The sequence below is a fragment of the Varroa destructor genome, unplaced genomic scaffold, assembly GCF_002443255.2.
Source record: "Varroa destructor unplaced genomic scaffold, Vdes_3.0 BEIS01000005.1, whole genome shotgun sequence".
Taxonomy (NCBI): Eukaryota; Metazoa; Arthropoda; class Arachnida; order Mesostigmata; family Varroidae; genus Varroa; species Varroa destructor.
The window spans coordinates 17,296,382-17,312,759 of record NW_019211458.1 but is presented as its reverse complement, the minus strand read 5'-3'; the positions used below and the strand labels follow the sequence as shown (position 1 = coordinate 17,312,759).

Here is a 16,378-nt window from a genome sequence, read left to right as displayed (position 1 = left end):
AGAATATATGACTTTACTATATATGGCAATGCCAAACGATAACTCTTGCCAACGATATAGTCTATGCAACTTGTGTGAGTAAAGAAAGTTATTTTGTAATAATTTACAATTTTCATTATCTTTAACCGCTAACGAATCTATTTTACCTACGCTTTTCACGTCCTGTTTTACCGTTAAACATAACTTGAAGAAAATGGTTCCTGGTACCTAACAGAGTATGCCTAAGCCAGGTGTTGAACCTAATCCAAATTACTAATCGTTGATTTTAGCAGCCACACACACACGTTACCTTCGCACCACTATGGAAGCACAAATCTAAACCTACATTGTTAAGCTGAGCTGAATACAAGTGAAGATGATCAGGGTATGTATATGTACCTCAACATTAAATATAGGCTCTCTTAAATTGAAAACGCTTATTACCCGATTATGATCATGATAACCCATCTCAGAACAAGCAAAAGAGAACAACGAAAATCATAAAACACCAACAAAGATAAGTTTTATTTCCTTTCTTAGATATTTACACATAATACAGGAACTGTACATGTCATATATTGCCTAATGGCTTAGAAATGGCTAAATGTTAGCGGTATTTCGTTTTATAGACTGAGTAATGTCTCTATAATCTAGATCACACCACCTCCAGCTTCTTGTTCGAAACAGAACCTTCCATTTTCGAGCCAAATGGCAGCCAATCGCTTTTCTTAACCCATATTATTTAACCCAAGTTTATTGGGCTTTCTTCTTACAGGGAATACACAATCACGTTAGTTGGGTCTGTTCTTGCGACCTATAACCTACTACACATCATAGGTCATCCCTCCTTCTATCGTGCAGTGTAATTAATCGATATCCTCCTATATGACTCCTCCCTCCTATATGACTAATTGAACCACCACTAAGTGCAAAACAGTGTTCGCATTTCAACCCATTTACTCACTTGCTTGTTGGTTCATCATCTCTATTTGTTCTTCATTGGGATAATTATGTACAATGGAAAAGTTCGTATTACGAATCAATGTCACTTATAGGATCGTTCATATCATAGCTAGCCATTTTGTTATCAACACGTCGTAAGCCCAATTGCACCGTAGCAATCAAAAATTTTTAACCAAACTATAGGGTTTAGCGTACGTTGGTACTTGAGCTGACATGTTTGGGATCAACCCTCTTTGTTCGGTCGTACGTCACACCCATACTCCGTAATGTTTCATCACTTCGTTATCTTTTCGTTTTTTTTTTCCTTCAAAAATATCCATTGTTTCACCATATAACTTGCCTAACACAATTAGCAGTCCAGTATTTATAGAGCTGAGTGAGCATCACATGGACCGAAATTGTGCTAAATGTGTATGAGTTTCTTCTAATGATCTATTTGTTGTTGTTGTTGTTGTTAGCTCTACATGTGTTAGACTTACCGACAGAGATTCACTAGTGCCAAAATGTGGTACTACCTTGCTATAGTCCATGATTCGAAATAATCCTAGAGTCTGGAAATTCTGCCAGGGTGATATGCATCAGCCTGTGCGATGAAGTTACAGGCTTCTTGTCATAGTTGACGTTGCCATTGCGGCTGCCCCCGCCAATGTCATGATTCCTACGCCATCGTCGATCCCAACGCAGTTGTGTTGGTAATGCGAATCTCGACAAGAGCTGTAGGGCACAGCCTTGACCGTCCCGTGTCCCGGAGAGGGGCTGCTCGACCGCGCCTTTCGCACCTTCTTCGGCCAGCTTTGCTTTTTCTCTCTCCACCTCTTCCATAATTGTCATATTCGCGATGTGTTTTAAGCCCACAGCGGCATCAATTTCATTTCCTTGAACGTGCACAACCACCGTTTCCGTCATTTGTTCATCATCGGTACAGTCCGGCATCCCAATCGTCTTTCTGACTGTTTCTTTCTTAATTTTCATTAACATGCTAATTGTTTTCTTCGGACTGGGCGGCGGCCGCTGTCCTTCTCGCCGACCTGGCTTTCCTCCGAGGTAATTAACTTCCGGTTGGCTACCACGCCGGCCATGGCAATGTCGCCCTTGCTGCTCATACTGTTGTCGTGGATGCTTATCATCTTCCTCTTTTAGATGGTGTTTGTGGGCTCTCACTCTCCGGGAGCGAAGTCGCCGCTAACTCAACGCAAGTGCTCCGAGTATGACGATGCATGCCACGAGCGTACTCACAACAGTCACCGAAGCTCCTACACCTAAAATGAATGGTATGAATATAGATCATAAGGAGTATATATTTATTGTACTATCCTTAAATTGGAAATCTGCATATATTGTAGACAGTTATCTCGCACTAACGTATTTGCCTTATTTTTTTTCTTAGGCTAGCTTAGCTAGAGGAGCCTCTTGACGTTATTGAATACAGAGAACTTTTTCATAGTGCCTATAACGAATGCAGCTAGTTCTCACCAACGTGTGTTGTATACATCTAAGTATTTATATTCCATATACCACCCAGTTACTTGGACTGAATCGTGTCCATTCCTATACTTGAAAATCCTATTGAAAGTAGTCTCGATGTATCCAGATACACAATCAAACGCTGGCTGGCAACACAGATTCGGGGTAAACCCCAAATCACATAGTGTGTATATGCTCTCATTGGCTGGGTCACAGTAGCATCGAGAGTCCGAAGAGGTTCCAGCTGAGGACAGTCGAACGTTAAACGGCCGCAGGCAATGACGAGGCGAATCAAAAAGGAGTATTTAAACTTCTAGCGCATAATCGATGTCTAGCTGGACGCTGGCGGGTTAGTCCAAATTTAGGCCGTTCACTTGTTTTTTGTCTGTCAGTTATTGTGTGGATGCGCGAAAAAGGTGGGAAAGTTTGCAAATACAGTATGAGCATGAGGTAAATGCAATTGAAGCATATACACTATAAACTCAATTATACCTATGTCTTCTGTAGATGTTAGAGTTATTGATACTAACCTGATGTGAGCAGCTTTGACGGTGGCGAGATGGCCTGTATAATGACCCGAGATGGGTCAGAGCGGCCTTTTTCGTTAGCAGCAAACACTTGCGCAATGCATTCCGTGGCATCTGGGAGGTCTACTACCTGTGACGAAAATAACGTTCGATCGCCATATATCTCAAATGTGTTGTACGAGATAAACCGAACTCGAAATTTTTCATAGACAAATTTTTTTTACGCACAACATACTGAAGTGTTGGAGCTCTTACAAGCAGCTAATATTGCAAACACTACTGAAATACCTAACGGCGGTACCGAGCGTAAGGCTTGGAAAGCGTTTAATTTAGTGTATTGTAAAGTTACCATTTTTTACATAGACATCACTCAAACGTTTAAAACTATGTCTTAGCTGAATTTTCGGGATTAAACAGCCTTTTTATAACTAATGACTCTCAAATGAAGTCCACAGTTCAGCAGATCATTCATTCTCTAACCTGGAAGGCGGGCTCGTCTGAAGTGAGATTTGCGAGTAATTTCCCGTTGTCCGCGTTATACAATTCTAGTACATAAAATTCCTTAGATTTGTCATCCACCTGCCGTATCGAATCACATTCGAGGAAAAACCAGCTCTGCGCCTGATTTACTACCTGGCAGTTTTCAAGCACTGGCGGAACACCTGGATTCAAACGCGAAATAGGCGAAAATGTATAGGCATAGGCATAGGCATAGCCATGTACAAACAGGCGATCTAATCTATCTAGCATAAAAAAACGAACAGTGTTAAATACAGTTTCACAAATAACTTGCAAAAGTTTACCTGCTGCTTTGTTTTTGCTTGCAACATACAAATACATCGAATACGATAAGATATGCAGCCAACATCCGCAACACTTACCATAGGGTTCGATGTGGAACACGCACGGTTCGGGTTCATGTACCGAACTATTTATATAAGCGCTGTTATTGGCCCAACACTCGATAGTGAGTTCTTCGTTCAGTGAGGACGGTCTGTAGCTGAGCTGACTTGTGGTCTCGTTCATAACCTGATGCGCAGACGGGTGAAATACGTGCCATTCGTTTGAACCCGATGAGTTGTACGCTATCCACGTAAAGTGTAACCGATCCATTGCGTCCGCGTCCATCTGACACCGAATTGCCAGCATAGGTATGGTCCTTATCGAACCTTTGTTTGAAGCGCCGTAGCGGTACACTTTGTCTACCGATGGATGGCATCGTGGCGAATCTGTGTGTTAGGCATCACAGCAGAGAGCCAAAAACAAACAGATGTCGAAATCATATTCGACGACAGTGTGTATGTCTGAGAGCATTATAAGCACCTGTCTCGGCATAATTTTTCATTCTTTTTCGGGTAAAACCACTTTGATAGACAATGACAAAGAAACCGCGTACCGCTTTACATACTATGCGACCATGTTGACCATGAATACTTGGTTAACAAGCAAGCAAAGTGGCGATGCTAAACCTCTACCCGTTGTTATGGTAGTAATGGTGATAAATATTACTGGATATGACATTATAAAGGTGCTTTGACAAGACGGATCGAGGAGTCTAACTGAAAGAGCGGCTAACATGATCCTATTAAGTCCCTCTGGTCGGGGAAGTTATACATTTTCTGTGGCGCTCTACTTGCAATGCCACGCCACGTACACTACAACACAGAACGCCTCGGCATTTATAGCCAGATGAAACTCATCTATACATGTACTCACGGGAAGCATGAGCCAATACAAATGCGTTATTATTAGGCCTTGCCCTATTGTCTGAGTAAACAGCAGTTTTCTAATGCAATCTATCATAATTAAGCCTTTCCTGTTTTTGAAACGATATAAAATCAGGCACACTACCGTTTAGCTATAGATTCGTATCGCTACAATAAACTCCGACAAAATACGCGTATTTGATGCTCGCTTTTCATGGAACTTTTGTCTCCAAGTCCTGTCAAGTGCATCGATGTCTTTTCAGGGTAGGAACACTATAACACGGAACCAAACGTAAAGAGAGCAATATTATCGTACAATAACTTCCGTATCAGTAAACAGAAGTACGGAAATTGATAGTAACAAAATATAATTTTTCCGGGACGACTTCAGTGATGTGCCCGCCAACTTTTTGCGCAGGACTCAAAATAATGCTCAGGTCACAGGCCGCCTACGCTGTGCTAATGGGAAGCTTATACAAAGTAGCATTGTTAACACTGTATTTGTCATCATACCTGATTGATACGGACTCGACTAGGATTTAAGTTTCGATCAAGATCGCCACAAAGACTATAGAGTCTCACGAAGTCTGCGTATACTTTATCAATTATATCTGTAACAAACTCTTCTCCTATGCAGCCACGCCTCCGAGGATCACTTTTTTGATATCAAGAAACTTGCGTAAGAGGCTGAGGAGATTTTTCTGTAGATCAAGCCTTTGTTAAACTACAAAATAAGGCCGAAGTGGTGAATTCTGTCAAATGGAAAAAAAAGAACATGAGATGTAAACAGTCGAAGCCTTATGCCTTGCTTGAGTGAGTTCCCAATTGTGCACCATATATACCGCTGTGCAGCTAGTTTTCGTGAAACCGCAACAAGCATCATCTAATAGCCCTCGTTAGGGCAGTTAATATACAAGGCAAACCAGTAATATAAAATTAGGTTACAAGACTAATGTATGCATATGGGCATTGTAGATCATGCGACATTTAAAAAGGCCAGACATTTCCTGTTTATGACCTATAGATTTGCAGTATGGTTGTACGCGTCGACGTTCAATAGATATTTCGTGCACGTTGACCAGAGATATACTATCACTAATATATGTATATATAGGTTGAAATCTGTTTAACGTGATTGGCCGGCTACTTACATCTAACACGAAGGTCGAGATCGTTCGACCTCACCGATCCTAAAGGATTGGTGACGTCGCAATTATAACGTCCATTATGCTGGCCAGCAGTAACGTTTTGGAGCATTAATCGCGTCGTAAAACGATGTCCTGGCTTAACCAGCAATGCATCCGTGATGGTGGTCGTAGCGGTCGACGAAGGCGTAACCAAGCTGGAATTGCGTCTTAAGGTGTTATCTTCTAGGAGCCGGTCGTTAAGAGTCCAGAACACACGTGTGACCGGCGGATTAGCAATAATGACGCACTCAAGTATGACATCTTGGCTCTGTGAGACGACGTGTATGTTGGAAGCCTCGTGACCTCCGACTCCTCGTAGGGAGACAACTGGGGCATCTGCAAAATCGAACGATTTTACGTACAGAAACATTCATTTATGTACATATTTGACGTTGTTCAACGGCCACGTAAACAGAATCTTACTGGTGCAACGTTTTCGCGCTGTGTACTTCGGTCGCCATAGTCGCCTGTGTTGAGACGAGTTTTTATTTTCGATACGCACATTTGACAAACGCCGACTTTCTTAGTTCGATTTTTCGAGCTTAATTTAGGGCCCCACTGCGACCCTAACAGACAGATGCGTGTGTGCAACGGACACTCGGAGCTGTCAGCGCACATCGAAGATCTCAGGAAGAGTGCCTGTTCCTAATATAGTAACCTAATTGACAGGACGGCCTCTAGTTGAACTGCGTCAAGGAACATGTGTACGAGACACTTACGAATAATATTTAGCTGAATCGAGTCCTCCCAGGTGCTTCCAGGAAGCTGGTGATTTGTTACTCGACAAATCAGCTTCTGTCCATTTTCTATCGGGCTCATTGTCAAGAGGAGGGTCGATACTGTTGTGTTACCTGAAGTGTATAATGTAGGTTTATTGGTACGAGTGTTAGCTCCTATAGAAGGTGTCAGAGATGTAGAAAAATTCAACGCATCATAATATAGGCAGGGGCCGACTTCTATCTGATCTACGTCAGTGGTAATACTACGTCAGAGTTAAACTTCACTCTGCCAACAGCAGCGCCTACATACGGGTTAAAGTGAAACTAACAGACGTTCACATTATAATAAATGCATAATACGTTTATTTACAGGGTACTTTCTAGCTGTACATGGGGCAGTTATGAACAAGTAAGCCAAGCACACTTCGTTGGAACGAGCGTACTCTAAGTGGGGATTAAACAACGCGTTAACCTAATGTGTACAAGACTGCATTTGGAAAGCCTAGAGAGGACAAAGGATGACATAGGTTCGTCCTGAGTACAGAAATTTTCGAAACGGTATTTCGGAAATTAGGCGAAAGACGAAAGATCTAAATTTTATGAATACTTCAATTAATTTTATGATCATAAATAACATCGTTTGAATAAAAAATAATTTTCAAGAGATTATTGTAAACGATGATAGATGAATGCCGAAGTGTATGCCAGATGTTATGAGCTCCTAAGGAAATAATCGATTATAATTGCTTTTATTTATTTTATATTAGATATTGATTTATAATATCCAGAAATTCGAAAAGATGCAATCATAAATTATGATCACCCACTCGTGTAAAATGGCTTTACATTAATTATTCATGCATGTCTCTAGTCTACCGTAATGATTTTTAGTATGAATCTTATGTGTCGCTGCTATATTTCTACTAGTCTCATAGAATCACAATGTATAGTTTGCAATAATATTTTGTTGAACTGAAGCTTCCCTGTACCTGACGGTCCCTCTGTAACCGATCTCGCAATCCATCTAAGATGGAACGGACATCCCGTTGTTGTGATGCTGGGTAACGCTGGCCCATATCCGCCGTCATGATATGTTGGCCATGCCGATACAGCTTTTCCGATGCTGCTTACACTGACTGTGTCACAGGGGTAGACCTGGACAGCTTATACCGGTAGGTGCTCAAACGCTTTTCCAAGTCGCTAGGCAAAGTGAGATACGAAACTCATTCATGCATGTCGATCAAATAGTCCTCGTGAAGCGTCAACGCATGCCGCGGTTTACCACCAAAGCCCACTAGCTTGTTTCGCAAGGCAGGCTCGACCGACACGCGCGCTTCGGAGGCCGTTAGCAAAGATGACAATGTCGCTTTAGGTACCATGTAGCATGATTCAATAAAGAAATCGTACACCCAGGCGGGCGGGCGGGCAGCGGCCAAAAACGACGTCAGGGTGGATGAAAGCGAAGAAGGCTTCGTCGTCATGGCAACAATTTTCCACTAGTCTTTTCCAGTTTTGCTAGATGAAAAGCTTTGCCTTCATGTGGCAGACACGGCCATGGGAGTAGAGTACCTCGATCTCAACTGTTGTCGAAAATAGTCTCTGCCCAGCGAATTAGAATGAGTCGTGCGCACTGCCATATATACTTGTACAAACTCGTTTGTTATGTCGCAGTCATATCCGTTAGTTTTGGCGGAGTGAAGCATGATCAGAGCACTGGACGTATGAGCAGTTAAAACACTGCTAATATGTAGATACATAAGCCTCCCCCTAATTGAAGTTATTATTATAACTCAGCATGGCAACATGGAACTTGTAGCGTTCGGAATCGCTGGAGAAATAGTAGCAGTACTTTTAAGGATTTCGCCAACAGAACGAATTGGTCCACTAGGCATACGCGGCGCGCTTTTCAAACTTACGCTAACTACAGCGACGCAGCTGCAGTAAGTAAATGGCAGCATCCATCTTCTGCCTTTACCTATTATGCAACACTACACTGTGTAGATTTCTGTTATGGAGCTATTGAAGTATTTTATCGATTCTGGCCAGTTGATAAACCATGTTAAAGTTGGACCAAAGTCCGAGCTTTTTCTCATAGGAGATAGTGATAATAAAGAAATCTCATACACCATGAGTGGACGACTTGACTCCCCTAATGACATCCTCTTCGAGGCACACGAGGCTGTTCGAGTCTCAGACTCAAAGCGGCGTTATGTGAATAGTCTGTGCTGCGGAAAGTCAGGTGTACCAACAGGAACTTTAAGTTTAGATTCAAATTTCCTTAAACAGCCTTCCTACACTGGAAAGCTATATAGTTGCTGAGTGAGTCATTCGTGGCATGCTTGGGGAAACTAGGTGGTTAATTAGGTGACCCACTCAAACAAACTAACTTTTAAGTTTTTTAGGTTTTTTTTTTAGAGAATCTACTACATCGTTCAAGTCATTTCATTACTTTGCTGTGTTCTCACCCGACTACATTGGTTGAACCATTTAATCATGTAGTTAAACTTAGCAGAACCGCTCTTTTTCTTTGGTTATTCATTTACCGGTATTCAAATGCTCCATTATCGTGTCCTAGTGTCATCCTGTCACTCTATAGCAGGTGTCTGGTACTTCTGTCACAATTATTGCGTATTCTCGTTGCACTGAAGCCGTCACTGTACCATCCTTGACCTTTTATCCCTCGCCATCGTTCGCCTATTTTGTTAAGGTGAATAGTTTACATTTTTTAAATTTCATGTAAATGTTAAGAAACCAAACAGGCAATTAATGTGAAAAAACCGATATCTTTTAGAAATTCGTTAATCGTTGCTTGAAGCCATCATTGTCACCACGACATTCGACAATTCCAGTAGAGCAAATCCGTGTTTTCCTGCTAGCTCAGTTGCGTGCTTATTGCGTAGCCTACGAAAGGCGGCAAGATTTCTGCATCACGCAGTCTCATGTCTTTTGTGTGTTACACGATGGGCACACAACCGGATTTTTGGGGGGAAAAAAAACTGATTTTCTGCCTATGAGTCTAAAGCCAATTGTACGCCTTTATTTTAATAGAGTCCGCGTTTCGATGCCTCAACAGCTGTAAGAAAACTGCCCAAAATGTTATTTCTCAAAATTTACATTGAAGTTTAAAGGAAAATATATGACGTTTTTAACGTTAAAAGGCCTTCGTTTAGAATCCGTGTTGCTTTTGCTGCACTGTTCTCGTGTCAAAGAAATACCTGCGTGCAAAATATGACGAAAATCAGTGCAGCCGCTTTCGGGCAGTTTGGTAATACGTACAAACTCGTACTGTTTAGGACTTCGAATTGCACCTCTAGATACCCAACGATAACGATTTATTGCTAATACGTTTAAGAAGATCAACAAGACGAGAGGCGTCAATAAATAACAAGCGCATTCAAAAGACAATCAAGTACGGGCAAGTATGGTTGTAAAGATGCTACTTACCATCGTCCTCGTCGCTGACATGGCTGAAAAATGCTTCAAGTTTCCTCGTAGCAAGCAACCATGTGACGACTGGAAATGGTCTGGAACCAATTACACGACAGCGAAACTCTGCCTGAGCACCCGCTGAATATGAGATACCGCCGTGTTCCACCTCTACAGACAACGGAGGCACTATGGGGGATTTGCGTGAAAAGGAAGATTACAGAAGCATAAGTTGTCGGCTACAACGATGCTATCGTGATCTGTAGCTCGCATACAAGTGTACTGCTAGCAGATAGATCTGAAGTGATTGGGTCGCAATTCTAGAGACAAGCAACGACCCAAAATATAGTTATAACGGGAGAAACGGGATAATGAGAATGAATGTATCAGTAAATTGATTTGATAGGACAGAAGCGTGAGTCTTATTTGCAATCATTGCTCTGAATCTGAATGTCTATCTGGCAGGAAACGCCAATTAATCAAACTAGAAAAACTTTACCAATTGTTCTTCTTCCCATTCGGAAATTGGCATTAGTATAAAATATTTCGTATTAGATGAGGAGAAAAATTCAAGAAAGTGGTATTGTATTAACTTTACGTCGTGTGCTTCCAGTGATCATCAATTGTGAAAAGAAAAACTTCTTCCATGTTCTGTCGAGCTACTTCGAAACGCCCGTAGGAAAGTTTCCTATGACACGGACTTGCGCAGATACCGCAATTCTGGGATGCAACTTCTGGCATAGCCCTTAATTTACAAAACTTTAATGGTCAAGTAGTCGAGACAATAGTTGGTGTGGCTAAAGGGGGTTTAGTTTAGGAACGTATAGTTCAATTGTAAAGCTTGCATAGAACGGCTCCTTAACATACGGCACAACCTTTTTCTTCATTTTGATGGTTATGCTTCGCTCTCTTAACTCATTTATGTCTTTTTCTAGCTTCGTCGCTAGTCGTCTACATTATGGCGCAGATCAGCGAAAAAAAAAGCCCTCCATTATGAATCGCTGAAAAGCGACTGTTAACAGTTCCGTAGCTAGTGCCCCCCAGGCAAAAAGGTTGGTTCAAGCTTTTGTTGTTGAACCTAGTAAAGCCAAATGATCTTCTCGATGTCAAACAACGAACGGAACCTGCCTCGGATGAAAGTGCACGGCAATAACGAACCCATCGAATTTCTTTATTGGATAGGACTATATCATTCGAGCTCTCAGAACCGTATCGACCTATCGCTGTCTCTGCCCCCTATTTAGACATTCTAGGAGGCATGGCACTCGAGGCTAGAATCATTCTTCAAGAAGATTTCGACTACCAATTCGAGAGCGCGTTGCCGGAATGCGGGGGTGCAGCTAGCGTTGGCTGTCACGTGACTTTTCTTCCTGATGACGTTGGAACTTCTTAGGCAGGACGGCCATAATCACGGGGAATCATGGGAATGAAAATTCTTATCAGGTTTCACTGACACGAAGAATAATGGACATGAGCTGGCTTCTAGATACGTAAGCGTTGGATGAGAGCCAAATTACCAGCAAGATTCGTAGGGTTAGCATGTTTTAATTAATACGAACAAATGTCTACGTCACTACTAAATGTCAGACGTTACGGATAGCTGTTTTAAGCTAAGGGGATTCAAAAATAATTTTGTGATAATATCAAACGAGTAATCTTACTAACTGTGGAATTTTGCGTAGAGTAAATGTAGACTTTGGGTGCTACTCCGAACCAAGTTACGCTTAAGTGATATGTAATTTCTATTGTTAGATAGCTTAGCATACAGGATTTAACGAACAGCTTCAGTGTAAGCACATTGTATGTGATTGGGGCTATGACAACGTTTAGCTACTCCTATGGAGTCGTTTATAATGCGTATTAAATAATTCATTCTTTGAGCTATTCCCGTTTTCGATGAATAAGCCTGCTTTAAGGACAGCAAAACGGTCCAGCTTGTTCGTCATCTGCCCAAACTGCGAAGGACAGCCGTATTGTCCAAGTAAACAGGTAAATAGTAAAATTAAGCTTATTTCGATGTCGCTATTTGAAATAATGAGGACCTCTACTCTCTGTTGGCAAATTGATGCCGGTCAGATGTGACTGAGCCACTTCTCACGAAACTCACGGATAAGGTCAATGGTTATAGCTGTTTCAAGAGGTTGTTCGCTGATCTCGTTGAACGCTTCGCAACTGAATGTAGCACGCAGTTCATCTCGACCAAGACGCCCCACGTCGAGAATTGTATGTGCTCCATCTGTCCGAGGTTGAGCTATGACCCTGTACTTGCTGCTGTTCGACGAAATGTCCCCTCCGCCCTCGTCGGGGGTGTTTGCGTCGATGATGGGGATGCCATTGCGCTTCCACACTACTGTCGGAACCGGAAGACCTAAACCAAACGAATTGAATGAAGAAAGAATTCAGCGCATGCGTAGAAAAGTATATCTATATATAGTGACTAAATGCACTATCATTGGCCATAGATTTGGCATATTAAGTTCATATATATGCGACTAATAAAGGTTTACTTCTGGCTGGATTGTTGTTAATCTAAACGAATATGAGCGGAGGTTAGTATCTGAAGTACACTATCATTCGATTTCAGTATAGGGGCATACTTATTGGATACTTCTATTTGTCCTCTACTAACCGCAATAAATCAGCTATCTATTTAGTGAACCGGAGCCGGGGGCTTGCGGACGGTGGGGTACAGCTAAGCAGAAACCTCTCGGCAACTAAGAGAATATGGACTGAGTAAATAGTGTATCACGGTAAATCTATTCACCCTTTTCAACGATGCAATTGATTCGCAAATTGTGTCCCACATAATACGGTCCGATCAGTGACGCAAGTATGCTGCCTTCGCCATCAGTTAACAAAGGCGTACTCGTGGATACTGTCAAAAGGTAGGAAACGATACGATGGTTAGAAGGTCTAGTAAAAACAACAACGAAAATATCACCGTCTGATCATATATAAACTAAAATGAAGGAAATAAGTTCGCTTCGAATTGAACTTTTAAAAAACTAAACTAAGGAAATCTACCGTTACCGTAGTCGTCCTTGATTTTCTCCTGCTGTCCGAAAGTTACGTTTTGAATACGTTTATTCCACTGTCCCAGTAATCACACATACACCGATTCACGCAGTGCAGTGATAAACTTTACGATCTTTTTCATATGACGGCAAGCGTAGAGGGTTATGGGCCCGGTAACGGCCCATCCAGCCGCTGCGATCGTCGTTTCGCATAATGAAATTCTGCAGAGTTTAAATATATGAGGCTATCTTTCCAGCGGCTGCCTTACTTTGGGGACGCGACCGAATCTCTTAACAGTAGCGACCCCTGCCTATTCTGCTCAAAATAAATATCAGTGTCTCAAGGGCGTCAGTTTCTTCTTGTTATATCTACTATAGCTCGAGCCTACCAACCGCATAACTGTGAACCCAATGACTGGTGCCAGGTTTTTTGAAGAAACGTTCGTACAGCCTTTCATTCTCGTTTTTGTAAACCACTTCATTTACAAAAATAATTTCAGACGAATCAACGGGGTAGTTAGTAAACTCGTCTCAATTGTTCGACTCCGCAGTAAATAGCAGGCTTTATACAGTCTAGGAAACAATACCCCACAGAGGGACATATAAACTGTATGCACGTAGAATGTTGAAAGCATTTAACTTCTTTTTTATATTATAAGCATACGGGCGTGCGTGCACCCGTTTTGTTACCATATGTTTTTGCAGTCCTGTTTAAAGGACATGTCTGACAACTCTTCCAACAAGGGGAGCGCCGGTACAAACGAGATTCCCTGATGAATCATTTTAACTACAGGCCGTAACATTATTTTAAGCTCTGTTCAGGAAAATTGAAGAGCTTTTCTGAGCCCATGATGTCTATTTCATCGGCAAATAATCTAGACCTGGTGCATTTAGATACCGAACCAGGTTGCATTGACGCTCTCCTCCAATGAGCCGCCTCGACTACCAGCGTAAGAAAGCACTCTTCCTCACCTTTATCTTACGTGAAAAAAAAATGAAAGTGCTGTTATGACCAGCTAATCGGCGATGTTACGCTCAGTAGAACCAGCAACAACAGTCCGGCAGCCTTAAAAGTAGTAACCCAGGCCCATAACGGAGCATCGGGACTAGACTCCAAATATAACAAATGTGCCGTTTTGCTTGGATATACCTTGGATCTGGTATAAAACCGCGGACACTGATACCAGCTAGCAAGGAAACGCTGTATCTGTTTATTGATTGGCCTTACTCGATATTGTACGCAACAACAACAGTAGTGCAAGTAAGAACCTTAACACTGAAGCATTACTACTAGGGCGCACTTCGAGAGAAACAGCAGGCAGACATGAAATCAAAGCTTGCGAGTGGCGGAACCATTTTGTAAGCCTGCACGTGGTAACTAGACGAGTGTTTTCTTATAATCTCAGCCCAGTATCTGAGATGTATCCATGCGAACGTCTTCCAAATATAGGGGCAGGCGCACAAACAAAGACTTGAAGTCTTTGTTTAAAAGGCACTGACAATAGTGGAGCCGGGCGACAAAATAGATACGGCCTTTTGAGACTTTGCGGTATGCGGTGCCTTGGCCTGCGCCTTCAAGGCTATATTGAATCTTATCATGAATTATTATTTGGTTTCGTGGTATTGCTCATCAAAGCAGCAAGAACGCCGTGTGAGATATTTAGAAAAGTGTGGCGAAACTTCTTTTCGTAGGTGCTTTTCGGATCTTCACGAAAATTTGTAGATAATGTTAAAATTAGCTAATCTTGCCACGGTTTACGACGGTATGCGACTCAGACTAGATTACCAGTATATTACTAGATGGCACGTTAGTTATATTAATTGAAACATATCGTCGAAAAACGTATATATATATGCTTTGTCTCTCTAATAATATTATTCTATATAACGTTTCGTGCTAAAATCTTGTCTTATTTAGCCCAACTATGATAAGCGCATTACTTGTGTCTGTTGACAGCCTTCAATCCCAACAAAAACAGTTGCGTTCGCTGATAGAAAGGTGCCGCAGTAACAGATTGTTTTTCATTATCGTGGCCCTTTGTGAGAACCAGGCAATCCGCTACACAAACTACGTATCCCAAATTGGTCCATAACTTACGAGATGATTGGCAAGCAGAATAAGCACAAAGATATCGTGAAGACAACAGGAAAATTGAATTCTAACTAAAGAATTGAATTCTGAGAGAAGCGATTTTTGTTTTCTGTCTTTTGATTTACAGTATGGCTCCCACTAAACATGTGCTGATGTAGCTTATATCGTCATGCATTTTCAAAAATTAATCATAGGCCAAAGTCATAAATAATATATTTTTCACCATATATTACTAGATCATATGTTGATGGGGGCAAGCAAACGTTTCTTGCCGTGAGTTATCTACCACCCTGTTGTTAAGAGTCATTTTTTCTACAGTTACAAATACATCCCACTATACATACTACAATAGCCCGTTGTATGCGCACTGTTGTGTATGTGCATCAAGTTCATCTTGACCCAATGTGCATAGACAATGTACATTGTAAGATGAACCGATAAAGGCTAACAACTCGTTAGGCTCAGACGCCTTTGAAGGCAAGACAACAAACGAAGTCAAAGAACAAACTATCGAGTCACGAGCAAACACCTTATGTCCTATACGTCGAATGATGTCTTCTTCTTTGTAATATATTTAAGTATTCGTATAAAAGCCCATTTTGTTTTCCAAAGCAGCAATGGAACAAACACAACAGGCTGTAACAGTTCATATACCCCAAAGAAAGCGAAACTCAGAGAATAAACATTCCGGAAGAATTCTTACATACAGATAGTCGATACTAGAGGAGAAAAAAAAAAGAGATAGAAAGCTGTAGGGAACATCACACAAATGAAAAGCCCCAACAAGTAACATAATGGAGGTGTAATAGACGCACGAAAAAGTGCACAAAAATCACACAAAAAAAAAATCGACGCATGTATAAACGGTCTGTTTCCAAAGATTGCCATCGCGAGTACGAAAGATCAGCATGAGCAGGATCAATGAAACCTACTGCCAGGAAACAAGCCATTGCCAACGAGAGAGAGGCTGCTCATGCGTATGCGAAGTCAGGATGACTCGATGGGGTAGAGAATATGGTGGGTCTATGCTGCAGGAAGACGAATAGGCAAGTGGTCTCAATGGAAGAGATGAACGGAGCGACGTAGCATCATCAAAGTGAATACTGGCCACATTTAAATTTATTGCAAACACTAGAATGTAAACAAAATAGTGCCTACTCAGTGATGTCGGGTGCTCTCTAACTGCTTGACAGATGAATCCGACGTTATTTACCATAGGCAATAATCTTAGGGAAGTCTGACATCTTTGACCAAGCGCCGGTAAATTTTTTTTGTGGGATCTGAATTCAATTTATCAAAAC

At 41.6% G+C, this 16,378-nt stretch overlaps 1 protein-coding gene across 3 annotated transcripts in view; it reads right to left on the bottom strand.

Annotated features, from left to right (window-relative positions):
• Positions 1-477: 477 nt before the first annotated feature.
• LOC111251772 (uncharacterized) overlaps positions 478-16,378 on the bottom strand; it is a 39,750-nt gene continuing 23,849 nt past the window's right edge. The window contains exons 4-12 of one of the 3 annotated variants that reach the window (XM_022808756.2): positions 12,736-12,846; positions 12,079-12,339; positions 9,990-10,160; positions 6,546-6,677; positions 5,791-6,162; positions 3,815-4,162; positions 3,414-3,595; positions 2,937-3,063; positions 478-2,201 (exon numbers count right to left, since the gene is read on the bottom strand). In XM_022808756.2, the coding sequence (XP_022664491.1) occupies positions 2,125-2,201; positions 2,937-3,063; positions 3,414-3,595; positions 3,815-4,162; positions 5,791-6,162; positions 6,546-6,677; positions 9,990-10,160; positions 12,079-12,339; positions 12,736-12,846 (1,781 nt within the window). In that variant the 3' untranslated portion in view covers positions 478-2,124. The remainder of the gene's footprint in view (positions 2,202-2,936; positions 3,064-3,413; positions 3,596-3,814; positions 4,163-5,790; positions 6,163-6,545; positions 6,678-9,989; positions 10,161-12,078; positions 12,340-12,735; positions 12,847-16,378) is intronic. The other 2 variants (XM_022808757.2, XM_022808758.2) reach the window with 2 other exon arrangements.